Here is a 26,736-nt window from a genome sequence, read left to right as displayed (position 1 = left end):
GAATAACATTTAGACACCATGATAACTGTTGTAGGATATCTTTCTTTTGTACCTTTACATTCATCACAAAAGTTTGATTCCCATTAAAGGAAATACTTTTGAAAGAGGAAAGTGTCTCATCTCTGCATGGGATGAAGGAGGGAAGAAATTTTTTGTTTAAAGTACTCTACATTATATAGTACCATGTCTTAAGTACTTTTTTCTTTAAACTTGCCACAGTCATGTGATTGTTTACATCCAAGTATATATTAATGTGATTGTTTACATCCAGTTATATATTAGTCTTACATCATATGATACTGAATATAATATTGACTGTCTTTATTTTATGTAAAGGATATAGTATTGCAGCAATGAATTTGTGTTTATGTAAATTATCACCAAAATTTCTGTCTCTTTAGTACGTGTGTAACACAATGAACCTCAACATGGCAGAGGAAGAGCGCATGTCTCCTGATCTAATGGGCAGTATGGGCTCAGACCTCCATCAGTCATCACATTCTCCATCTCCTGAGGAGCCTCGTGATCTGAGTTTTAAACGCAAGGTAAGAAGTTTTTTATTAGACCCATTTACCTCAGCCCCTGCCAGTAATGGTGCGTTTGATATTTTAAGTTCTGGTACATTAATCCAGTTTGATTTATCCCCAGGGATAATATATATATATATATATATATATATTTTTTTTTTTCATACTATTCGCTATTTCCCGCAATAGCGAGGTAGCGTTAAGAACAGAAGACTGGGCCTTTGAGGGAATATCCTCACCTGGCCCTCTTCTCTGTTCCTTCTTTTGGAAAATTAAAAAAAAAAAATATATATATATATATATATATATATATATTTTTTTTTTTTTTTTATACTTTGTCGCTGTCTCCCGCGTTTGCGAGGTAGCATATATATATATATATATATATATATATATATATATATATATATATATATATATATATATATATATATATGTATATAGGGGATTAAGAATACTTCCCACGTATTCCCTGCGTGTCGTAGAAGGCGACTAAAAGGGGAGGGAGCGGGGGCTGGAAATCCTCCCCTCTCCTTTTTTTTTTAAATTTTCCAAAAGAAGGAACAGAGGGGGCCAGGTGAGGATATTCCAAAAAAGGCCCAGTCCTCTGTTCTTAGCGCTACCTCTCTAACGCGGGAAATGGCGAATGATTTAAAAGAAAAAAGATATATATATATATATATGTGTGTGTGTGTGTGTGTATTATTTTCAGTGTTGTTCTTGTTTTGATGTTATTGTTTTAATTGTTATACCCCTCCAAAGGGGTATATATGTCAGAAGTGGAGAGAGCAAGAAGGGGAAGACTGTGTTAAAGGTAGTTGGAAAGTGTAAAATGTCCTATGAATAATTAGGGCTTGAATATATAGGAGGGTGTCAGGCATGTAAGGGTTTTGGAGCAATTTGGTATACAGGTGGCATCATGATTTCATAGGGCTTATCCATGGCATATGGAGCAGTCAGGAGAGACCATGGAAGGGTCTATGGGGCTTGGCTGTGGATTTGGGATCTGGTGTTGGTTCAATAAGCATGACAGCTAGAGAGTGTATGAGAGCAAATGGAGCCATTCTTCATCTGTTTATTGAGCTACCTTGCTACATAGGTAAAGGCAAACAAGAATGAAGGATTATTATTACTGCAGTTATTATTATATTATATTATACAAACCGAGAACCCCTATCATAGGGGTCCTGTAGCTTTAAGTATGCACTCCTTGCAGGAGCAGGAATAAGATGGACTTTTGTGGAGCTACACCCTTGATGAGACTGTAGCATAAAACTCTCTCCCCATAGCACACAAGTGGTAATCACATACAGACGTGGGTGTCAACATAGTTCTCTAGCCTCTCACCAGAGATCCTGCTTTAGGAGAATAGTTAAAGAGACCAACTGTCTGTCAGCAAATATTCGAATCACATTTAGGTTCATGGATTAAAGGATCTGAGAAATATAGTCAGTATCTATGAAGAAAGAGTCACTTTAGTGGAGGGGATTTAGAAGATGTGTAATCAGAGGAAAGAAAGTGAATTCACTGAAAAGGAAATAAGGTCAGATGGTTATCTGGATGTCTTAGAGGCTGTGCAGATAGAAGAAGTGACTAAATCATACATAGGAAATCATAGGAAAAGATTATGCACCAGATGAAATCAGGAAGGGGAAAAAGAGAAGGAATGCTCATTCTCATATTACTGGAGGATATTGAATTGTGGTAGACATTTTTGTTGATAAGGAAAGGGGAAGAATTAGTGGTCATAATGAAGATGTAAGGGGACAACCAGTAATTTGAGTGATTTAGTCAAGAGTTACTAAGGCAAGCTAAGATTTTTAGAGATGAGGTGAGATTCACTGTGGTATTCAGATCGAAGAAGGCTGTCAAAAGACAAGAAAGTAGTGATGAATGATGCAAGATGACAGAGCAGATCTGCAAGACTACAAGAGATCAGGAGTGGTAGATGGTAATGTCCAACTGAACGTATTATGTACAGATGTTGATGGATTAGTTGTTTATGGTAAAGAGTTCGAATTAAAGGACTGCTTAAGGGAAAGTGCACCTGATATAGTTGGAGTCATAGTAAGGAAGGAGAAAGAAAGCAAGGGGCAGAGGATTGGCTCTTTTGATAAAAGATAACTGTAAGAGTTAGGACATGCTGGAAGATGGCCCATTAAGACAGTATGTTATGAGAAGAGTAACTGTAGGAAAGAAGTGCTTAGTGTTGTCGATTATTACATAATCTTCCAGAGAATTTTAACAAATATACAGTGGTATCAATGAAGGAACAGTCAGGGTGGTACATGAAGCAGTAAAACAATCTGTTCTATAATGATAATGTGAGATGTCAGTAATAAAGATACAGACTGGGGGAATTTGGATTTTCATGTTGGTCATGAGGAGGCAAATTTTTTGTGTGTATGCAAGAAAACTTCTTAAACCAACATGTCAGTGAACACACAAGGTTGAGAGAGATTGAAACCCCATCATTGTTACACTTTATCTTCACACTAACTTGGACATAGAGAATATTGTTTATGATACACCAGGTGGAAAAGTGATCATGTGATGCTCACATTTGACTATGTGGTACATGAGGGGTACATGAAAGTCAGGAGGGAAGGAGAAGGCAATGGAGGGATAGGAATGGCCCTCTTGATAAAAGATAGCCCTATTGTTTTGGAAATTGTGGAAGATGGTCCATACAGACAATACATAATGGGAAGAGTAACTGTGGGAAAGAAGTGCATTTGGCATTGATATCATTTAATCCTCAAAAGCATTTTCATGATCCACAATGAATAAATAGTGGCTATTGAAGGAGCAATCAGGATGTATATGAAGCAGTAAAGCTCAGCAATTCTTAAAGATGGTAAGGTTCTGGCTATGGGGATTCAATTATAAAGAGACTGACTGGGGGATTTTTGGATTTTCATGGTGACAGGAAGTCATGGAGTCATAAGAAACAAGTTATTCAAGTGTACACACAAGAATTTCTGAAACAGAAATTTCACTGAATGCTCTGGGATAAGAAGGACTGTACACAGTCATTGTATTGAGATTATTATTTATAATACACCAATTTGAAAAAGTGATTATTTGATGGCTACTCTGGAAAGGATATTCTTCTACACCTAGAAATAAGATGGGTTTTGAAAAAATAAAAGATGCATTTTGAAAAAATATATATTGTTGCCTGCCTTTTAGACTGACATGTTAAAAATCCATACAGAATCTTTCTTTTATCATTTTTGACCACTTACACACTGCCTGTTCTCTTTTATTACTTTTAAACCACTTATATGTCAGTATTCATATTGATATAGTAAATTTAAACAGTAATACATTTTCAAAAGCATTTTTATTGCAAGATACCATGCAGTAACAGGAGTCACCGTGATGGAAGGCCAGAATGAAACCAGAAGCCAACTACCTTTTGAACTTCCCTGTCATTACATCTCTTGAACCATCTTCTGTCTAATATGATGCTGTAGCCCTCACTCTGTTCTGCTTGTTTTATTTTGGCCACTGCCTCCATGAGCTTTCTGCATGTGTCCCATAGTTTCTGTGTGGAGACCAGTCACATGTGGGTTGAATATTTTGATGTTTTTGCTGCTTCCGTCTGTATGATATTTCTGCCTTTAAAAGGCAGGTCTACAAATATATGAGAAGCTGAAAAGGGTGCAGAAAAGAGCATGCAGAATGAATGCCGGCAGCCCAACTGACAGTTTGGCAATGAATTGCTGATACACCCCTGTCACTGAGACCATATCCACCATCACCCCCCACCATCATGGACTGCTGACCATCACCACAATCAACTTTTACTAATCAGAGCTCAAACAGGCAGATATAAGAACAGCTCTACAGCTACCATTGTGAACATCATAATCCTTGAACATGTGCATAGCTGAGAAAGTAAACAGCTTAGTTTTCTCTTAGCTAAGTTATGTGGTATGTCAGCTACAGTAAACTGTAACTCAGCATTAGATTACTTATCACTTTTAAGTTCAACTAATTATCTGTAAGTGCATAATGTATAATCACTAAGTGCGTTGTGTATGACCCATGATATTTACTCCGTAAAACTTCTTGTATATCTGTCACTTTGACCATTCAGATTTACCTTGCTCGTGTGCTTGTTGAAAGCATTGTAGTATCCATCCTTACCTTGATCTGCAGCTCTTGTATAACGAGAACTAGTTACTATTGTAACTTCTCTGTTCTGAAATCTAAACTATATTTTTAGTCTATTGGCTTCCTAGGTTCAATAAACCAGTTATTACTATTATTATTGGGTATTCTAGGGTTGAGGTGCTGTCAGTTGACTGAACCATAGAAAGGTCTGTGTGACCTGGATGTGGATAGGGAGCTGTAGTTTTGGTGCATTACACTAGAGTGGATTTGAGCAGATGTGGCCTTTCTTCGTGTATTCTTAGTTCTACTTTGCTAAAGCAGGAAACAGCAATCAAATATTAGAAAAAGTATATTACTATTATTATTATTCTTTTCTTTCATACTATTCGCCATTTCCCGCATTAGCGAGGTAGCGTTAAGAACAGAGGACTGGGCCTTTGAGGGAATGTCCTCACCTGGCCCCCTTCTCTGTTCCTTCTTTTGGAAAATTAAAAGAAAAAAAAAATGAGAGGGGAGGATTTCCAGCCTCCTGCTCCCTTCCCTTTTAGTCGCCTTCTACGACATGCAGGGATATACGTGGGAAGTATTCTTTCTCCCCTATCCCCAGGGATAATTATTATTATTATTATTATTATTATTATTATTATTATTATTATTATTATTGTTATTCTTTTTCTTTCATTTTACTTTCCTTTTTGTCTGCATAGGGCATGAATGAGACATTTTATTTTTCTTTTTTGTCTGTACTCTGATGACCAAAAGAACAAGACTGAAAGTTCAGTGCCTTGTAGCACTTCACAGAAGATGTAATCCAGCCTGATAGGTAATTCTGATGCTTTACCCATTGTTGGTGACCGGATGTTAAATTCTGTTTAAAGGGAGGACAAGCGACCAGCATCCTATTACATGAATATATCTTACAAAGAATAATTGTGTAATACGCTTTATCAAACGCATCCTTTAATCAGTCAGTGATATAGGAGCAACACAGCTATATATGCCAGTCCATTTAAGAATTTGGTGTAAAGTATAAACAAGGCAGTGAACTTCCTCTTGAATTATCTTATCCAACATGTCAAGATTTAGTTTTGTATCTTTTCTTACCCAGCTAGCTATTGATTGTCCACAGGGAAGTTTAGATGGATGGGTGCTCTTTGATAGGGAATAACTTTTTTTAAGAATTTCAAAAATTTTGATTCTTTAATTGGGAATACAGTAAAACTCTTGAATGAATATATAGATTATTGTAAAGTTAAGCATAACATAGATATTTAAAAGTTATGATTTCACAATTTATGCATTGTTCCTGAGTGATTTGTCTGATGTTAGGTTATACATCTCAGTTATGCTAAGTAATGGATTGTATTATAAGTGATAAATCTAGAATTTTATTGGGACAGATGTAAATATGATTTAGTTTAATTATAATGCAGCTCTTCTTATTTCACAGGAAACCATCCACTGTTGAATCATTTTATCGGGTCATTGTTACCAGATTTAAACATTTAAACAGCTCATAATGATGTGTTCACAAATGCAAAATGTATACATTAACGATATAATTATGCTGTACTGTACCTGTATGATTAGATATGCTGTAAGAAAAAATTTAAGCTTAAAATATTTTTATATTTCTTCCAAAACCTTTATTCAATAAACTTTGATATTTATCCCAGATGAATTTTCTTAGCCCACTAATTCTTCATCAGTAAATTTATGTTTTTCTTAGATTTCTTACAAATCCCATCTGCCTGGAATTTAGTCATAATTGCTTATGAAAAAAACTTTCTTGTCCCCAAAACTCTACAATTGGGTACATCATAGTTTTTGGGGAAAACGTAGGAGATTTTGCCCTCCCCCTTTATTTTCCAGGTCCTCCAACTTGGAGAAACTGTCAGCTTTAGTGACATTCAATGATTTGATATAATCAAGAGTTGAAGACACTGGTGTGAGCTGCATCATGTTATGGTGGCTTGTTTCTTTGCATTTGTGAAAGTACCTTGGTTTTGATAAATTCACAATTTTTAGTAGGGAGGGTAAACCAGCCTCATAGAGACATGAAATATTAGGTTCTACATTAGGTGGAAATTAGTGTGCAGCATTCGCTGACAGTTTCATAAGTTCATGATAAACCTGCCTTCTATCAGTATTGAGAGATAATTGACGTAATGAAAGTAGTCTTTAATGGCATGACTTATGGGTATTTGGTATGTACAGCTGTGAAAGAAGCTTTTCCTTTCTGTTTCATTTTATTCATCTTCGTGAAAAATAGTTTCAGCTGATAAATTAGTCAACAAAATGATGTTTAAGAATGTTGTTGGTTTCACTTTGTAAATATAGTCCCAGTTATTTCATGTGTCATATTTGTTCTTTGATCTATGGTTGGAGGTTTCTCCAAGTATTAATTACCTCTATTGTAAGGTGGGGAACACGTTCAGTATATAAAAAGCCTTTTCAAGTAATTGTGCGTATCTGTTAACATCCTGAAGCTGAAGGGAATTTCTAGATATAACATTTGTTGGTATAATGCTCATATGTATTGAAATTTATTTTGATTATAATATTTGGACATGGTCTTGCATGGACACCCTTGTTCTGTCATGAAAGTTAGGCTTTTTGGTGTAGACACTGATGTTTTGCATGCTTATCTTCATTTCGAGATTATTTTTTGATTAAATTCCTTCCTCATTATCTCACTGTATGTGATTAGTGAAAGTTATGCAGCATAGTTGTTTTTACTTTGATTCATATATGAAACCTCCCAGAATGGTTTGAATATGAATCAAGTTTTTGATTTTTTTAAGGTTTATGATCATTTGTATTATTTAGTGTAGATTTGGGGATATTTCAAGTTTTAGGAGCTTTTTTTTGTTGTATGTATTTTCTCACATAAGGAAAATAAGACATGATACCAGTAAGAATGATGAAAGTGTTTTATCCTTGTCAGTCTCCTTTTTTATTCTTTTGTGTCGGTGTGCATGTTAATACATGCAAAATCTCTTCCACTTTTAGGTTGCCACGTTCCATCACACCTGTAAATGGTAAAGATTAGACAGCAACATACTGAGACACTTTTATGTTATCTTGGCCATTCAGGATGATTCTCATCTCTTTCCAACAGGTTGTTGACTACATCAGATACACTCGAAAATTTTCTGGCTCTCATATCAAGTTACTTTTGACTTTCGTAGATGCGTCCAGTGCCTCCCCCGCTGGACCTAAGCAAGCGAAATTTGGAGCCAGAAGCTATGATTCCCGAGTTTGCAGCCATCACCACTACCAGCCCAAAATCACCGCTTGCACAGAAGAGTCTGCCACTCAGAAAGAGGTGCGACCCATTGCAAATCATTATATACGATAAGTTGATTGGTCTTAAATGGGGACCAGAAGTTGAAATTGTGTAAAGACATTTCTCTTTCTTGTTGAAAAGTCACAGTTTGAACTTTTTTGTTTTAAATTGTATGTTTAACCTAGAATGAAAATTTTCATGTTAACTGAGAAATCCTCTAAATTCACTCTTTGATACCAAGTATTTGCTTTCATTTTGATGTCCTTCAATCTTGTGTACCATCAAGTAGTGAGATTGGAATATTGCTGGACTATTTTTATCGTGGTTCCACAGCAAGTGAGAGGTCATCTTCAGCAAGGCAGTCTCATCGTCATTGGACTGGACAGATTACAGTCTCGTTGAGGACTTTCTCACTCTGTCAGAAATAGTAATAACATAATTACTTCTCTGCAGAACTCCTATTGTCTAAAGATCGCTGATAGTCTTTCACCCCGTCACTCATTTGCCTATTCAGCCCAGCAACTTTTTGACTTCCTGCTTCTTTCTCTTTTGCACCTCCCATTCACTTGCATTCCCTTCGTTTCTCTTTTACTAGCAACTTAACTTCTTAACCCCACCACTCATTACCATTTTTCATAGCCCTCATCCCATCTTCCAAATACCATACACCTCACCCATGTACATAAGTGCTGTTTCCTTGAATACCATACACCTTTTACCAGTCCTTGTTTCATTTACTCACTCCATATGCTATTTGTCATTCAGTCTGTTGTAGTATTTTGGTACACAAGCCTCTTTTCTAAGCTCTCTTACTTTTACCACCTTTTTCCCATCTTTGTAATTCGTGTCATATCATATGCAGTAACAAAAATTCACGTTACCTAAGAAGTGATCAGGTATTCCATCAGCTTTCCTTTTAAGTCTCTCGATTGTATGATGGTCAGTTAGTACATGATCTAGTAATGCCCATTGAGCTAAGTATTGTGTGATCCAGTTAGTGGCGGGGGCACACAAGCAGCCAGCTTTCAGAAGCAAAAACCAAAGTAATTCCTATAGAAGAGGAAAAGCGAACCAACATTGTGGCATAGGGCAAGTTGGTTAAGTTTTGAAGTTGGCTTGAGGGTTGATAAGTCAGACTGCTGTTGACTCAGTTCTTTCACATAAGGGCGCATGGCTAGAACTACCCTAAATGTGAGATCAGTACTCAATACAAGGATAGATCATTTCTTTATATAAACAGAGCAACTGTTCACAAGAAAAGAAAAATTTCAGTACCTGAGTGTGCCTTCCAGTTTCTTAGAGGCAGACTTAGCTATTTCCATAATGTAGGGTTTCCAGAATAGTGTGAATGTTACAGTAATACTTAGTGTATTAATTGAGCACAGAGGTGGAATTACAGATCCATCAAAGGAGAGAAGAAAGTTGTAAGGAATTTATGATCAAGAGATGGGCATAAACTGGGCCCTGGAGGTATTAAACTTCACCAGATTTTGGCTTTCCCTCTGAGATATCCTATCCAAGTTTGACTTTATTGAGTAAGTTGTGTCACAGTGAGATGCAGAAAGAGGGAGATAAGAAGAGCAGGTATGCAGGATATGGAGGAATGCAGTGTTGAGACATCAGCATATGAGTGCATTTTGATTATTTGTAGAAGAAATGAAGTCATTGATCTAAAGGAGGAAAATTTAGGATACAGGACAGAACTCTGCGGGACACTGCTCTCGATGGAGAAAGGGGAATAGACTGATACATCAACAACCAGAGAAAGATCAGCCAGAGAAATAGCTAGGCATGAAGGAGCAAAGCACGGGAGAGAAGCCAAAAAAGGGGAGATGCCACGCCCAGTCGAAAGCTTTGGATATATCAAGGGCAACTTCATAGGATTCCGTGAAAGCTTTATTAGACATTAGTAAGATAGGGAAAAATATTATCAGTGGATCTTGCCCTATGGATGTCATAGTGGTGATCAGAGAGAAGACTGATATTTATGATGACTGAGGATATGGGAGTTGAGGAGGAATCAAAGGCTTTGGAGACAGTAGGTATCAAAGTAACAGGATTATAGCTAGAGATGTTAGAACATTGATGTCAAAGCAACAGGAATATAGATAGAGAGGTTAGAATGGTCACTCTTCATAGGGTTGGGATGTACTAATGCGTGCTTCCAAGAAGAAGATAAAGTTATGGTTTTTAAACAGAAAAGGAACAGATGAGCAAGCATAAGTGCTTTGGAGACAGTAGGTATCAAAGTAACAGGATTATAGCTAGAGATGTTAGAACATTGATGTCAAAGCAACAGGAATATAGTTAGAGAGGTTAGAATGGTCACTCTTCATAGGGTTGGGATGTACTAATGCATGCTTCCAAGAAGAAGATAAAGTTATGGTTTTTAAACAGAAAAGGAACAGATGAGCAAGCATAGGTGCTCTTTCCCCCCCACCCCCACCCCCACCCCCCAGCCTTCATATATGGTGTCTCTTGAACACACTTTCATCTGGTCACATCCGTTGGTCATCAGTATATTCTTCCTGTGTCTGTATGTGTATGTTTAAGTTTATCATGTCGTGTCTTTGATTTTTTCAGACTTTTTTTTTTGGTTAAGAATTTATCAGTTTTACCTGTGCTACTCTTCACAAATTTTACAAGATTTGCAAAAGTTGCAGTGGTATAGTCTGATCTCCATTCTTCACTGATAACAGCAGATCCAGCAGACGAAATGAAGATGTGTTGACTCCATAATTCACACATCAGAATTTTCTGTTTATTGTGAGGCATATTTTTATATATTTTCGTTTTTTATATTTATATTTTTACGTTTCCAAAAAAAGGAACAGAGAAGGAGGCCAAGTGAGGATATTTCTTCAAAGGCTCAGTCCTCTGTTCTTAACACTACCTTGCTAATGCGGGAAATGGCGAATATGTATGTATGAATTTTTATAACTGCATCATTAATGTTTTTGCATCATATGTCTTTACAGAGCCTATAGCTGGTCATTTCAGCTGGAGGCACAAGGTCTACAGCTACCACCTGGAGCCGCTCAGGGTGTGATAAGATCCACTGCTGAGGTGCGCGAGCAGTCGGCAGGAATCCCATCTTCTTCTTCCTCGTCTTCATCTTCATCATCACTAAGAATTCCTGGACTGCCTACTCCACATACTCCTCACACTCCTCACCCTCACTCAGCTATTCCAGTAATTACTAGTAGGTTTCCCTTCAGTGAGGGAAATTCTAATGGCTCATCAGTTGGTACTGGTGATATGTCTGGTGGAGCGCAGGGCCCTTTAAATTTATCTACAGCTGCTATAGGAGGCCTGCCTTCTTCTCTTTTGTCTCCAGCCCCATCACATCCCTCCACATCATCCCTAAACTCTTCTAGAGAGGAGTTAGAGAATGAAGGAATGATGGCTGATTGTCATACGTCGTATTCCCATGTGCCGTCACCACACATGCCATCTCCACATCATGTGTCTCCACATTTACCTGCTCCTCATCTTCAGGGTGCCCCAGTGGGACCACAAGGTCTTGGTGGGCTTGGACATACAGAAAGACTGGGACCAGGCTCTTCACCTTACCCTTCCTCAATCTCTCCCCAACCAACATCAGGACACCAGTGGCCCACAAATGTCTGGTCTGTTTTCATGTCAGGGGTTCGAGTCCATTTTGTTTTGGGAGGAGGTGGTCAAGTAACTGGAGCAAGAATGAGTGAAGAATTAGGCCAATTGGAACGTGCTCATCAGCAGCGGTATGCACCACATGGGTTGCACCTGATGCGTATTCTTCATGAGGGTCCATCATCACATATGTCTGGTCCACCAAGCTATTGCCAACTTTACTTTCGACCAGTCATGGTGCAACAGGAAGATATCATGGTTATCACGCCTCCTGATCATCCATTTTATGTACATGGAAAAGGTTAGTTGTTGCAAATATGAAATTTGATTTCTTGTTTGATATTTATTTTATTTATTATACTTAGTCGCTGTCTCCCGCGTTAGCAAGGTAGCGCAAGGAAACAGACGAAAGATTGGCCCATTTTTTTAGAGGTTATCATTACTGGTTTGCAAGGCAAGGGAAAATCCAAAGCTTATTTCAAGTTTGTAAGGAGTAAAATTTTTATGTTAAAAAGCAGCTAAGAATTGTAGAGGATGATGTAAACATATGCAAGGAAATAAGGTGTAGCTAACCATTTATTAGTAGTTTTAGATGAAAAGAAGAAAAATAAACCTTTCAATTTTAGGTTGGTGCAGCGTGTTCCCTGACAGAACAACCGAGAGGTATAGCCTTCCATGCCAGCAACTCCAGGAGAGTGATGTGTGCCTCCCACCCTATCACCCAGAAACTACCCAGACTCCCATCCCTGTTGTCACACCAGATCTTGCTGATGCTATGAAAAGGTTTGTGAAAAGTGAAAACCATTACTAAGTAGTTAGTGTTTAGTAAACGCTTATGATATAAAGGGATTTTCAGTAATATTTTAATAGTTATATGCCATTGAACGTTGGAAAGGTATGAAAGGGCAAGAAGTGACAACAGCAAATTAAGGAAGGAGAAACTGAAAAGAATATTGTGGACTGGGCAGGGGAAAATTCAAAATTTTCCTCAACTTCTTCAGAAATGAATTGTATGTTAGAGTAGCTAATCAGGCAAAGGGATTTAGAGGGAAAAGATGTAGGGGATTATGTAAAGATATGCAGAGTTATATGACATGGTCAGAGTTTATCCACTCCATCCTAAACTGTGCCTCACCTTCCTGGTCATCCACCCCCTCAGAAACAAACTAAAACAACAAACTGTACAAATCAAAGGTCTCAGAATAATCTCTGGCTTTCTTGGAACCTAAGTTCACCTGCTGGTCGTTATGCTGCAAGCAAGGTGTATCATTTTTATGAACAGAAAGAAATAGAATCTTGTCGAAGACCTTCTTGCTCCAAAATTCCATAATTTCCTCACTCCTGAGTGAATTGCAGCCTTAAAATTGCAAGATTTGTATGATAACAGCAATATGCATATACATGTGTTTGCATGTGTAATGTTTATACAGTTTTGATGATGATTAGTTGGTCATTTCATTGTTCTACACTTTCCAAAATCATTTCATTTTCTCATTACCTTTCTTGGTTGTTCAAGGAATAGTTACTTACTAAGTTCTTAATCTTTCATTTATTATCAAGGCAATTTCTCTCACTTTTATACTTTGATTTTTGAGTATTATTTGCAGGTTTTCATGAACTTCGAATCGCTGAGAAATTTGTGATTTACCTTTAGGTTTGACTTCAATGATGACCCAGTGGAAGGAAGTGCAGGTGCATGCTCAGCTCCCACTAGTGCTACTTTCCCACCAAACACTCATCGCACAGTCTTCCTCTCTCCACCTGCATCTCCCTCTAAAAAGAATCGAGATGGGCGTGGGAGTGGAGGAGTTATAGGGGGTGCAGAAGGAAGTAGCAGCCGTGCCCGGAGACCAATGAATGGATTTATGCTCTTTGCTAAGCATCATCGGCTTAAGCTTATTCAGCAGTACCCCGGCAAAGACAACAGGTATAGTTTTGAAATAATGTAGTTTTGTATTGTCTCCCCAAATTAACTGAAAGAAAAGAATTATAACAAAATCTGTAAAAGTATAATCCTTTTAAAGCAGTGATGAAATATGGAGGATAGATTTTTGTTTTGTATTACAAAATGACTGATCCATGTCAGGAAGAAAAAATTTACCGATAAAAAAGGATTCAGCATTTAATTGGCAGGGAAGACAACGAGACTGCAAGCTCACTTGTTATATTCAGATTTATCTTTGTCCTTGTAGCATGCTTATGCCTGCAAGTATACTTCATATGCACAAAGGTTACGGTCAGATTCTTTATCCAAAATTAGCTCCTTGTAAGCTAAACCATCTACCATGGTACTGTTGGGCCCACTCGTGCCCATCTCCTGTGTGTCATCTTTGATTTGATTCTTTTGGGCTCAAATGGTGAGGCCCCAGCAGCTTTCCCTCCAGCATGGGCTTCCCATGCTGATGGCTAGGGGAACTTGGTCAGATATAAGATATCTCTGATGTTTTTGTTAACTGCTGTTGGCTTTATGAGTTAGGTAAGATGTTTCTGAAGGGAACTATGTAAAATGCAGTGGAAAATAAAAGAATGATGCATATTTTGATGTGTAGAAGGTAAATGGTAAGTTAAAGGGTTGATAGTATTTATTAGCAGTGTAATTGTGAGCACTATTAATGCAAATATACCTGTTTTTTTATTGTTACCCATGTTGATAGTTGGTGAGTTAGGTAAGATGTTTCTGAAGGGAACAATGTAAAATTAATGTGAAATATGAAAAGTATTGATTCGTAGATGAGAATGTGTCATTAGAACAACTTTGACGGGATGTAATTATAAACATTGATTGTGCATCTGTATTATTATAATTTCTGATATTGTTAGTGTAAGCATTAGATAATGTTTATCCTAAGGGAATTGTGTAAAAATCAATAAAAGAAATCATTTATATTTTGGTGATTAGATTTTAATAGATCGTGAGCTTGCCAGCTGACTGAACATGGTCCACCCTATGAAAACTGGGAATGGATTCAATGATTTTGAATTGATAGAAGTATGAGTGGATTAAAGTGTAAATGCATTTTTATCCATAAAGTTTTGTATCAAGTGCATTGGGCAATGGACACATGTTTCATTATTCAGTAGTTCTCTAATTTGAGCTTGAAATATAGTTACAGTTTTAAGAGTAGAAAAAATCATTATTTTACATAATTTTGGATATAGTTTTTATTCCATCAGTCTCCCTTTGTATTGTATCTCTTGCTAGTTGTCTCAATACGTGTGATGCCATATTTATCCATTTAGATACTGCCGCAGTTTCTGTTATACAATTTTTTGGTGCTGTAGTGTGTTGATTTTTAGATGCAGTATATTGCAGAGCTCTTTGTGACCACCCAAATGTTTATCATTTGTACTTGCAGAGCCATTTCGGTTCTCCTTGGTACCATGTGGAAAAACCTACCTGAAGAAGATAGAGAGAGCTTTAACGCCGAAGCTCGAGCACAGGCTGAAGAAAGAAAACGGATTGATCCCGATTGCTGGAAAAGGAAACGCTCTCACTCAACCAGCTAAAACATCAATGACTTAGGTTCTGTGAGAAGTAAAAAATCAACTTTGCTCCTAGCATAACCTGTAGCCACAGAGGGGGAAATGAAATCAGCATAGATATTTACCAGCTTTTTACCTGTTGATCCATGTCCCTGTGGTGGGTTGCTTAGGTATATTAAGTCAACAGTGTCTTGTTGCAACTGCTCAGTGTTAATGAACAGTCTGGCTTTACTATTTTTTCAACTCTTTATCTTTGATAGAAAAAAAGACTGAAGGCTTTTCCTCTTATAGCCAAAGCTTTCATGTAAATGGAATTATTCATTGCTTAAATAAGTTAAGAAATTGGAGGAGGCACTTTTGGGGCAGTTCCATATGTGTCTTCTTGATATGGCTTGGTCAGGATGTTCCCTGGCTTTGTATGTGGTATTGAAATAGCCAGATTGAACATTTTTTGCTAGTAGTATGCAATAGTGTTTTGGAGTTATCAAGGAACTTCAGATATACTAGTTTTTTATTGTATTTACGAGTGATGCTGCAACTGAAATATCAAGGAACAAGTATTATCATCGTATTTATATTTAGTTATAAGGTTTAAGGTTTCTTAAGTATTCTCCTCATACAGTGGTAAATGATCTCTGTATTACCTTTTCCAGGGGTTAATAGCAGTCTACACTTATTGTATTTATTTTCATTTTACCTATTATGCTGTACTTTACCAACATCACGTTGACCATTTCAAATGCAGTATTTTATAATTTTGTATTAGATTGTTTTGAAGATTTGTTACTTGAATGTGATTTGCTCAGTTGATGGTTATTCTATAATTTTTGGTAAAGAGGCAATATTTGGAAGATATCTCATCACAGTATTAGTTTTATGGTATTTAAAAGTTGTGTTCAGATTAACAGATTGTATTAAACTTGGATTCCTTCACAAGTGTCATAAAACTTGTTCACAGACTGAATTGCCCTCACTTTTGACCATGATATGGACCGTGCTTCCCTGTAAGTCCCGGTATCTGCTCAGTATAAATTGTAGCTCATATTCGTAGCACTTGCCTGCCAGCCTCAGAAGTTCTCCATTCCTCTCCTGATTGTTGATAGTTTTTGCCTCTTTTAATATCTTTAATGACAGCTCTCAGGCACATCAAGAATCAATTATATTAGGATATATGCCTTATTTGAATGTGATATTAGGAGAGTCAGGATCTTTAACACAGGTACCAAGACAGTTACTTATTGGTCCTGCATCAGACTAAGATATTTATTAGGTACAATTGTTGCCTTTTATTTTTCATATACTCATTGGCTATTCTGCAATATTCCTCTTTAACAGTAAATTACTTTACCATTAGGTTTTAACCTGAAGTAGTTTTCCTTATGAGTTATAAGGAACCATGAATAAATAAGGAAAGATTATGCCCTTAAAATGTGATAGATGGTAAGTTTTGACATGTTAACTTACTTTGCCCTCACTCTCCAAATTATACATGTAATTTGGTAGGTTGTTGAATGGCTTCTGATTCTCCATAGAAAGGTACCCTCCTACAAAGCCCAGTTTTGTAAAAGGTAAAATGCTTGTACAGGCAACTCTTGTTTAACTGCTCATCAGTGAATAGCACTCCAGTTGAAATATGTCACATGCACACATGTACTAGCACACGCCCAAGCTTGTATATACACACATGCGCATGTGTTAGTTGATTGTTGCACAAATGTTCACAGTAATTGTAAAGACAAAATTGCTGAGATTGTCTTGAAAGATTTGTGACTAGTTAATAAAGAGCACCCACTAATTCTCTTCCTCCAAAAATAAGCTTGATTGAATAATCCATGATCCCTACCTCCATTGCCAAGTTCAGCTCTCCCTTTTGGTGATTATTGATTACCCTAAGCATAACATGTAACAGTTGAATAGTGTTGATACTAGATATGTGTGTGTGTGTGTGCATAATGTCAAAAGTTTTAGATTTAGCTGTTGAAGTGTAAAAATATGATGTGCTCAAGTGGTAATTTGACATTAAGATCTACTATATTTTTGCTAAGTCTTTATGCATTGTCACCAAGAAACACTACATTCTCTACTTCATATGTGCAGTCACAAAATAGTCATCAAGGTAGTCATACCGTTTTATATATTTGTGATACAAATGATTTGTATGTTATTGAAAAGACTTGCTTTTAATTAGGTGTACACAATGGAAATCTGATTTATTTTCATCATTATAGTTGTTGCTTTCCAGTCTTGCTTCATCACATTGATGGACCTTTCAAATGTACATTTTTTAAATTAATTTTCTAAGTCCAGTACTCATTCAGTTTTTTGAAATTTTATCTCAAAAATTTATCTTTAATAGCTAGTTCCTGCAAGTGTTAGATTGATTAAGATTTTCTTATTTCATTCTGTCTCAGTATGTGGTTACTGGTACCAACTTTTTAAATTTATAATACCTTTATGAGATTACACGTAAAGGCAAAGAGATAGTTGTCAGAATATTTGAGGATTGATTATGCCCAAATAGCAACACTGCATGGACAAAAAACATAAGAATCATGATTTCGAGCCCAAATGGCAGGAAATGGTAACATACAATATATTTAGACTTACTAGCAGATGTTACTGGACTCCTCCTGCTTTGCTTACACCACAAGGGAAAAGTTAATTTCCATAAGTCTGTATCATCATATCTTGATGAAAGGGATGACAGTTTTGTCGAGTTACTTCACACTCCAAAGAAGTCCATCATTTCCCTACACCTAGGTGTACCATATCCTTGAAGCTGCAGGAACATCTTATAAGAAAGGGGCCCTGGATTTATGAAATAATGATAATAACTTACTGGCCTCGTTAGTGCAAAACCTAGGACATTCCTGCCAGTCATGATACTTTTGCTTTAATCTACACTTTATTGACTAAAGTGCTGTTTTAGACTATTTTATTATTTGATTACCGTAAAGTTTTTGTTCTGGAAGAGCCGTGGTGTTACACCAAAATCCTTTTTCCAGGATTACCTTCAGCTCTAAGGCTGCACTGACTCATTAGTAGGGACAGGTGGAATAACTCTGAAGCAACAAATTCTTTACCAAGACCATAGTCTGTTGCATCACCTGGCAATGATAGTCTCAGTAAAGATGGATTTTTGCTTGTGGTGTAATTTTAGGAGAGAGTCCAGTAGTACCTGCCAATTAATTTACATTATTTTTGTATCATACTTGATCACCGTTTCCCACATCAGCGAGTTAGTGCAAGGAAACAAAGAAAGAAAGACCCACCCTCTCATATACATACTTGCCCATACATGTACATATACATATCAACATATACATACATTTACTCAGCCATATACATATATACACATGTACATATTCATCCTTGCTTGCCCTAATCCATTTGTGGTGCCACTCCACCCCACAGGAAACAGCATCACCACATTCATTCACGTTCAGTCTCTAGCTGTTATGTGTAATGCCCTGAAACCACAACTCATCCACATCCAGGCCCCACAGACCTTTCCATGGTTTACCCCAAGCGTTTCACATGCCCAGGTTCAGTCCATTGACAGCACGTCGACCCTGGTATACCACATCATTCCAGTAAACTCTGTTCCTTGCATGCTTCTCACCCTCCTGCATTTTCAGGCCCCAATCACTCAAAATCTTTTTCACTCCATCCTTCCACCTCCAATTTTGTCTCCTGCTTCTCCTTGTTCCCTCCACCTCTGACAAATATATCCTCTTTCTCAACTTTTCCTCACTCATTCTCTCTGTATGTCCAAACCATTTCAACACACCCTCTTCTGCTCTATCAACCACACTCTTTTTATTACCACACTTCTCTCTTATCCTTTCATTACTTTATCAAATCACCTCACACCACATATTGTCCTCAAATATTTAATTTCCAACACATCCACCCTCCTCTCTACAACCTTATCTATAGCCCATGCCATGCAGTCTTACAATATTGTTGGGACTACTATTCCTTCAAACATGCCCATTTTTGTTCTCCGTGATAATGTTCTCTTTTTCCACACATTCTTCATTGCTTTTAGAATCTTTACCCCCTCCCCCACCCTATGACTCTCCCACCTTTATGGTTCCATTTGCTGCTAAGTCCTCTCCCAGATATCTAGAACACTTCACTTCCAATTTTTCTCCATTCAAACTCATATCCCAACTAACTTGTCTCAACCCTGCCAAACCAAATAGCTTTGCTTGTTCACACTTACTCTTAACTTTCTAAGGTATATTACTTAGCATATAAATATGGTTGATTTTGATAAGAACTTCACTTGGTGAAAATAAGGAAAAATACCTGAGAAAGTTGTCTGCATTATTTTGTGAAAATCAGAATTGTAGCATTAGATGTGATAGGTAGGTACATTAGGTAGAAGTAATAGGTTGGAACATTAGGTAGAAGTAGAAACATTGGGTAGGAGCCTCTAAAAACACTGCGCTAGAGTGGACCTCTGCCAGTGGCCTGTTAAGGGTGAGGTAGTAAAGGCTAAGAAGTGGCACTGGATTTCACCAGGTATGGAGACTCCTTTGCTGTGGCCACCCCCTTGAGGAAGTTCCCTAAGGCATTGGGCATCTGAGATAGATATATCTCTATAGAGATAGAGATAAATTGATAGAGTCAGACTTGTGCATGTCATTGTACTTTTTCAGAAAACACTTTTTCAGCATTGGATTACATGTAAACAGCCTTTGGAAGGTTGGCAGGTTTGCTAGGGGTGCCATTTTTGGCATTATTGCATATAATTTCGAATCTACAAAATACACTGTACAAACATTTTGTCTTATACAAGCATGGTTCAGTAACAAGTAAGCTCAAAGCGGAGGAGGAGTGAGTAAGGCGTTCAGGTAGCTTAAGAGTGGGAACTCCTTACCTACCGCCTTGTGCTCGTGTCGTAAGTCTTTCAAAAGCACAAATAATGTGTATAGAACAAGCTAGTTTTTGTTCATAACCTAAATATATATATTTAAAACTATTTTTCTACTCTTACCCTGAATCTTCCCTACTTCCTGCAACTATGTTCATAGTAAATTACTACTGTTATAAATATGGTCTCTTCCTGAAATTTATAGTTGTTACATATTGTAACATTTATAGAGAAACATATTATGTTTTGTATTGGAAAGAAATTTTAAGTGATAGGTTAAGAAGTTTAAATTTGCTCAGAAAGAAGTAGTCTGTTAGATAATAATAAGCTTGACCGAATGAGCTCTAGCACATTATTATCCTGCCAATTCTGGGGTGATCTCAGCAGACGCAGTTATGTCTTTCATCTGTCCTTAAACCATGTCAGGAAGACCAGAAGAGTAAAGCCAAATTTCTGTCCTTCTATTTAAATACTTTATTCTTATTGGCTGAAATTCCATTATAAGAGGCATTTCACCAATCAGATATCTGTGTTTCAGAAGCAAAAGTCAGTTATGCTTAATTGGAAATTGGCAAAGGTGTTCTCACCAGCAGCTGCACTGATGGTTGTGGGGGGCTCTTGAGTGTCACAGTTAAGAGCCCCCTCCTGTATACAAATGATTACAGGAAATCAGACATCCCAGTATAATTTTACTTCATTCCAGAATATGAGGTAACAGATCTGGCATTTGCATGACAGTGAATTTGAGGTGTGCGGTATGGTGCAGTGAGAATGCCCTTACTAGTGTAGTTCATGTGATCTCAGTGTAGAGGGTGTCATGATCCTGTGGCTGTTGCTGCAGTAGCATGGATTAACTGTCTATATTATACCATGGCAAATTGTAGCTGAGGCTCTCACTCTCTTTTTATTATAAAACTTCAAATTCCCTGTATTTAGATAAAAAATGGTAATTCATATGTTTTATATATATATTAAATGCCTCACCTGCGTTTGTCATAGCTATATGGTATGCTTTAAATGTTTGATATAATTTTTTTTGTAAGCATAAAGCATTATATAATGTGGTTAATATTTGTTTTAAGTCGACAATCACACAGTGTAAAGATAACTATATTTTTATCATGTGATTATTGTGTGATTGTGCCCTGGGATATGAGGAGTATCGTGGTGTTCAGTTCTATGTCCATAAACTGTAAGGAATCCTACCCCTCAAACGGACACCCAGCCTCCATTTGCAAAGAACTTTACTGTTATCCCAGTGTTCATTTTTGGGTGACGGCACCTAAGCTGGCGTAAAAGCAAGCACATTTATCTTGCTAACAACCAGCACCCTGGCCATCCATAACTCTATACCTGGCTCCTGTTCATATAAACGGACACACTTACGTTGCTGCTCAATTTGGCCACAACCACAGCTACACCTTAGTTTCACCATAGCTCCAGTGTTGTGATGTTCACGGGTAGTGTATGGACAGGAGAGGTGTTGTCAAGTGCAAGATGCCGTCATAAGAAGGGTCTGTCTGATCTCACTACTCTAGGTTAAGAATGAAAATCTAAGTGATAGCCAATATATACTGTCTTCAGTTTAATTATTAGTATTATTGTGAGCACTTGATTAAATGAAGTGCTATTTTGTATATATTCTTATATGCTGTAAGCCTCATGTTGTATTTGACAGGCACTAAGAAATATTTTTTGTACTACATGTTGAGCTTATGTTGGAATTTATAAATATCAGGTTTTAAAATACTTAAGATATAGTAAATTGTTTTTTCTGGGAATTGTTAGAAATTTCATTACATCTGATATGTAACTCCCACTTGAGGAGGCTTATGGCCTGGTAAAGAACAAACACTTCGGGTAGTGCTGCAAGTGGTCATTAACTTAGGTACACTGATGGTACTGTTGCCAGCAGTCACTAACTAGATATACTGAAAATAGTTTTAACAGACACAAGTTTTTGCATATGAACAGTAAATGGTCTGATAGTTTTACTAACACACAGCTCAAGTACTTTTGAAGGTAGTATCACCAGTGTCTATAGTAGTTTATTGAAGAAATGTTCACAGCAATCACTAGCCAATGTTTACTGATAACGATGGCCTCAGCAGCCACTCCCTAGATAGCCACTTACCCTCCTGTGTTGTTAAGGGAGAAAGATGTGATGTTAAGGATGGAGACAGTAATCACTAGTATTTTTGAACTTATGGCCATTCAAGTTGGTACATACCTGTTCGTTCATCCTTATATCACTTCTTGTGACACAAGTTTCATAGAATTGGCCTCTATGTTATTTTATTGTAGATTTTGCAGAGAATGTGCACAAATGTAATATAGATTATATAGATCCAGGGTGTTGATTTTGTGTAACAAATTCTGTGATTAGATACTGGGACCTGAATTTAATTAATAAAGCAGCAGAGCATTTTTGAAGTGCACGAGCAAACACAATTATTACACCTGGCAAACTTTTCTAGAAGCCATATTTTTCATTGTCTTCCGATGTTTGCCAAGTTGGCTTTCCCATTTTTTATGGTTCCTCAAAGACTGAGATAGGATTATTTTTAAAAAGAAAAGTAAAATTCTGTATGCTTCTCCATCTCCATGAGAAGATTTGCTTAAGTAGGTGAAGGTTGGTGACTGAACGTGACTTGAACCAGTTGAGGTATTTATATATTGGTTATCTTCATTATTCTCAAATTCATTTTAGGAATTGGCAGAATGTCACCTGCTTCACAATAGGTTATCAGGCCTCAGTTACTGTTGTCTGCTTTCCAAACCCACTCACAGTTGGGTGAGGTGTTGGAGGCTCTGCACAGGTTCTTCATTGAGTGTTAATATCTCTAGACAGAGGCCAATAGCACCAGGAGTATTATTGTAAATTCTGTTGTGTATAGGTGTTGCATGCATGACATTGTTTTGAATGGTATTAATTTGGACGATATTTTGTATAAAGAAAATACTCTCCTATATAATGTCTTTTGTGTAAAGAAATAAAGAAAAGAGTACATCTTTGTATTCCTCCATAAACCTATTTGGATTGAAATATTCAGTCTCTGATGAACTTTAAATAAATGAAACCATGGTTCCTTCAGCTTATTTTATTAGTATTATAATGGATACAAAGAAAAACCAACATCTGAAACTGTTATGTGATACACACCATTCCCCCCAAAAAAATTGTTGCAATGAAATGGCTCGTACAGTATAAGCTGATTTTATTTTCTTACTAAGGAGCATTTATTGAAGTGGAGAAAAGACAGGCTGGAAAAGTAAAGAGGTTGTCAGGTTGAACTAATTAACAAAGTTGAGAAGATAGGTCAGTTAATCCTGACACTTTATCATAAGAAAAAGCTACAAAGAGAATGCACTGTATGAAAACAACCATGAAAAGGAACTGGATAAAACCTGAAACATAGTATGAAGGGAATATCATAAATACACATCAAGCAGTAAAGCTTGCAAGTATACAATTAAATAATGTTTAGATACTGTTAACCCAATCAGCATTTTGTTACATATAAAGACAAGGAGAGAGAGCCATTGTGTAAATGCAAGAGGAACAAAAGTGATTATTAAAGAGGTATAAGTTTGCTGAATGTACACGATCAAGAAATTATTTAATCAGACAATATGGCGTAATGGACTATGGCATTTGACATGTTCTAGGGTCTTGCCACACACACCTTGGTAGCCCTGCTTTCCAAATATAGTGAGATATGGATTACTAGTGACATTTCCTGTCATTTGCCATAATACAAGTTTCTTTAGCATGCTATCTAAGTGGGTATATTAACATAATTGCAAATGAAAACAAGGGATTATAATAAAGTTGTGTAACAACTTAAAATTGGAAACATATATGTCTTAATAATGCTTGCATTACAGTATAACAGCATTTTAACATACCTTGATTGTAATTCATGTTATGAAATAAGAAATCCTAATAGAATATTGGGGACTTCTGAAACCAAATACCAAATTGAAATGGATAATTGAGAAAGTAGATTAAAAGCTGTGCATGGGTGCCATTCTGTTCATGTTGGATGTATTTTTGTTGCATTGAATGTATGAAATGATATGTTGACAGAACTCAGTCTTAACATTTGTGAATCATACATTTACTGAATATAAGAGTATATTTATTTATTGCAAGGTAAACAATATTAGGCATTCACTTTTATTAATATTTGGTGTAACCACCCTCTGTCTCTACATATCTCCACACAAAGACTCGACATTTTCATGGTGAATGACAAGACCATGACAGAAAATAACAATATTGACTGATAGTTTACCATACAAATAGCAAAACTGTAAACATCAACAGATTCTGTACTTGTACCTGAAAATTCCCAAATATCTGTCATTCGATATATATGTATGAGGGTGTGTTGTGTTGATTTTCATGTGTACAATTATGAGACTGCAGAGCTTATTAAGGTTTTGAAACATATGTCTCAAATATAAAGAAATTTAAGTATTTAGGAGCTACTTTGGGTATGTTTAGCAATATGGAAGGAGAGAGAAGGAAGAGAGCAGTACAGGATAGAAGAGTCATTGGGTCCCTCATCAGAATAAGGGTAAAGGTGTAACTATATATGGAAGTGAGGAAGGATTAAGGGACAGCATAATTTTTCTTAAACAAACCTATGCAGCTGATACGTGGACATGAAATGAGTCACAGAGGCTAAGAATCCAGGCTGGGGAAATACGCTATTTGAGAGGAGCTTGTGATATAGCTAGATGGAATGAATTGTGCAGTGGTAAAGTGGGCAAATCATAATACTTCAAGATGGTTTAGGCCTGTGGAAAGAATGCAAGATGGTGAGTTTACAAGGAGTGAGTATGACAATACAATTAAAGGGTTTAGTGAGAGAGAAAGAGCACCTGTGACATGGGAAAATAGAATAGAAAAGCACTGGAGGGAGAGAAATGGTGAGAGAAAGCATGGAATGGTGTTCATGAAGTAGGCATGGAAGGACAGGGGTAAGTGGAGACTTTTGTTGTGGCCACCTCTTTGATGTAAGTTCCCAGAAGGAATGGGTATCAGAGATATAGATAGATAGGAAAAGGAAAATTTCATGTATTGTTTGAGGATCTGAAGCATGCAACAATCACATTACATTGCTACATATGGAAATAGTGAACAATTTGTGGAGATGGGTGCTGAAGAAGGACTGGTGATTGGGAGTATCTGGTTTTATAAGAGGGACATATACAAGTATACGTATGTGAGTAGGAAATATGGTCAGTGAATATTATTGGAGTAAATATCTATTGATAGTCATGTAAAAGAGACTTTTGGTTACAAATGTTCCAAGTGGGCAGCTGGTGGGTCGTGTGATCACTATCTTGTGGAAGTGAGGATAAAGGTATGTAGAGGTTTTCAGAAAAGAGGAAACATTATCAGTGAGAAGAGAGTAAGTGAGCTTGGAAGAGACTTGTGTGAAGAAATACCTGGAAGATTGAGTGTAGAGTGGCAAAAGGTAAAGAAGTGTAAATGAAACTAGGGCAGTGTGTGAGGAATGGGAGATATTTAGGGAAGCAGTGCTGGCATGTGTGAGAGATGCACGTGGCATGCAAAAGGTGGAAGGTGGGCAGATTAGAAAGGGTAATGAGTGGAGTGGTGGAATGAAGAAATAATGTTGCTAGTGAAAGAGAAAAGAGAACCATTTGGGTGGAACTTAGAGGAAAGGAATACAAATGATTAGGGGATGTATAAGAGAAAGGGTAGGAAGGTCAAGACAAAGGTGTTGGGGTGAGAGGCAGAATAAAATGTTTTGGAAGGTTAATATGTGCGTTACACAAGAAAACAATGACAGTAAAAGGGGTAAAAGGAGAAGTGGTAACAGGTAGTGATGAAGTGAGATGTGAGTGAGTGTTTTGAAGGACTATTGAATGTGTATGATGATAGGATGACAGATATAGGGTATTTGGGTCGAGGTGGTACGTGAAGTGAGAGTCATGGAGAGTGGTTTGGTGAAGAGAGAAAAGGAGGTGAAAGCTTTACATAAGATGAATTGTGGTAAGGTGGTTAGAGTGGATGGTATTGCAGTTAAACTTCTTAACAAAGGGGATGACTGTGTTTGTTGACTGGTTAGAATTTTCACTGTATGTATGGATCATGGTAAGGTGCCTTACGATTGGCATAATGCACGAATAGTGCATCTGTATAAAGGCAAGAGGGATAAGGGTGAATGTTCAAAATACAAAAACATAAGTATGTTGAGTTTTCCATGGTAAGTTGTAGAGGAAAGTAGTGATTGAGAGGAGAAAGACATGTAGAGAGCATCAGATTGTGTAGGAACACTGGTCTCAGAGGTGTTAGATAATGTGTGGATCGGGTGTTTACTTGAAAGAATGTATGAGACAAATACCTAAAGAAACGGACGGATTTATAGGTGGCATTAATATATCTGGATAAAGCATATGGTAGGGTTTTATCTAGGGTGTGTAAGGTTTGTGTGCGAGTGGAAGGAGAGTGAAGGTTCGTCTGAGGCAGGTGTGTGTGAAGTCCCCATGGTTTTTTTTTTAGTTTGTTTATGGATGGGATGGCGAGGAAGGTAAATGTGAGATTCAGAGAGAGGGGCGAGTATGCAGTCTGTTGGGATGAGAGGGCTTAGGATGTTGGTTAGTTGCTCTTTGCTGATGACGGCATTGGTGGCAGATTCAGGTGCGAATATAACTTATGTTGGAGCAGTGGTCATTTTGTGTAGAAAGCAACACATTTTCGAAAAAAAAAATTCCAAAAATCATTGTACATGATAACTTTCGGTATAGATGAAACATTAAACATGAATATATGTATCAAAGAAATA

The 26,736-nt window shown here is 37.1% G+C and overlaps 1 protein-coding gene across 2 annotated transcripts in view; it reads left to right on the top strand.

The window, feature by feature from the left end:
• The window catches only part of LOC139750420 (HMG box-containing protein 1-like), a 37,423-nt gene extending 14,498 nt beyond the window's left edge, over positions 1-22,925 (top strand). The window contains exons 2-7 of one of the 2 annotated variants that reach the window (XM_071665198.1): positions 402-545; positions 7,841-7,977; positions 10,917-11,851; positions 12,177-12,333; positions 13,205-13,477; positions 14,907-22,925. In XM_071665198.1, the coding sequence (XP_071521299.1) occupies positions 417-545; positions 7,841-7,977; positions 10,917-11,851; positions 12,177-12,333; positions 13,205-13,477; positions 14,907-15,057 (1,782 nt within the window). In that variant the 5' untranslated portion in view covers positions 402-416 and the 3' untranslated portion in view covers positions 15,058-22,925. Of the gene's footprint in view, positions 1-401; positions 546-7,770; positions 7,978-10,916; positions 11,852-12,176; positions 12,334-13,204; positions 13,478-14,906 lie in introns of those variants that run through there. The other variant, XM_071665199.1, reaches the window with a different exon arrangement.
• Positions 22,926-26,736: the final 3,811 nt, after the last annotated feature.

The sequence above is a fragment of the Panulirus ornatus genome, chromosome 9, assembly GCF_036320965.1.
Source record: "Panulirus ornatus isolate Po-2019 chromosome 9, ASM3632096v1, whole genome shotgun sequence".
Lineage (NCBI taxonomy): Eukaryota > Metazoa > Arthropoda > Malacostraca > Decapoda > Palinuridae > Panulirus > Panulirus ornatus.
This window is presented reverse-complemented; position numbering and strand designations above follow the sequence as displayed.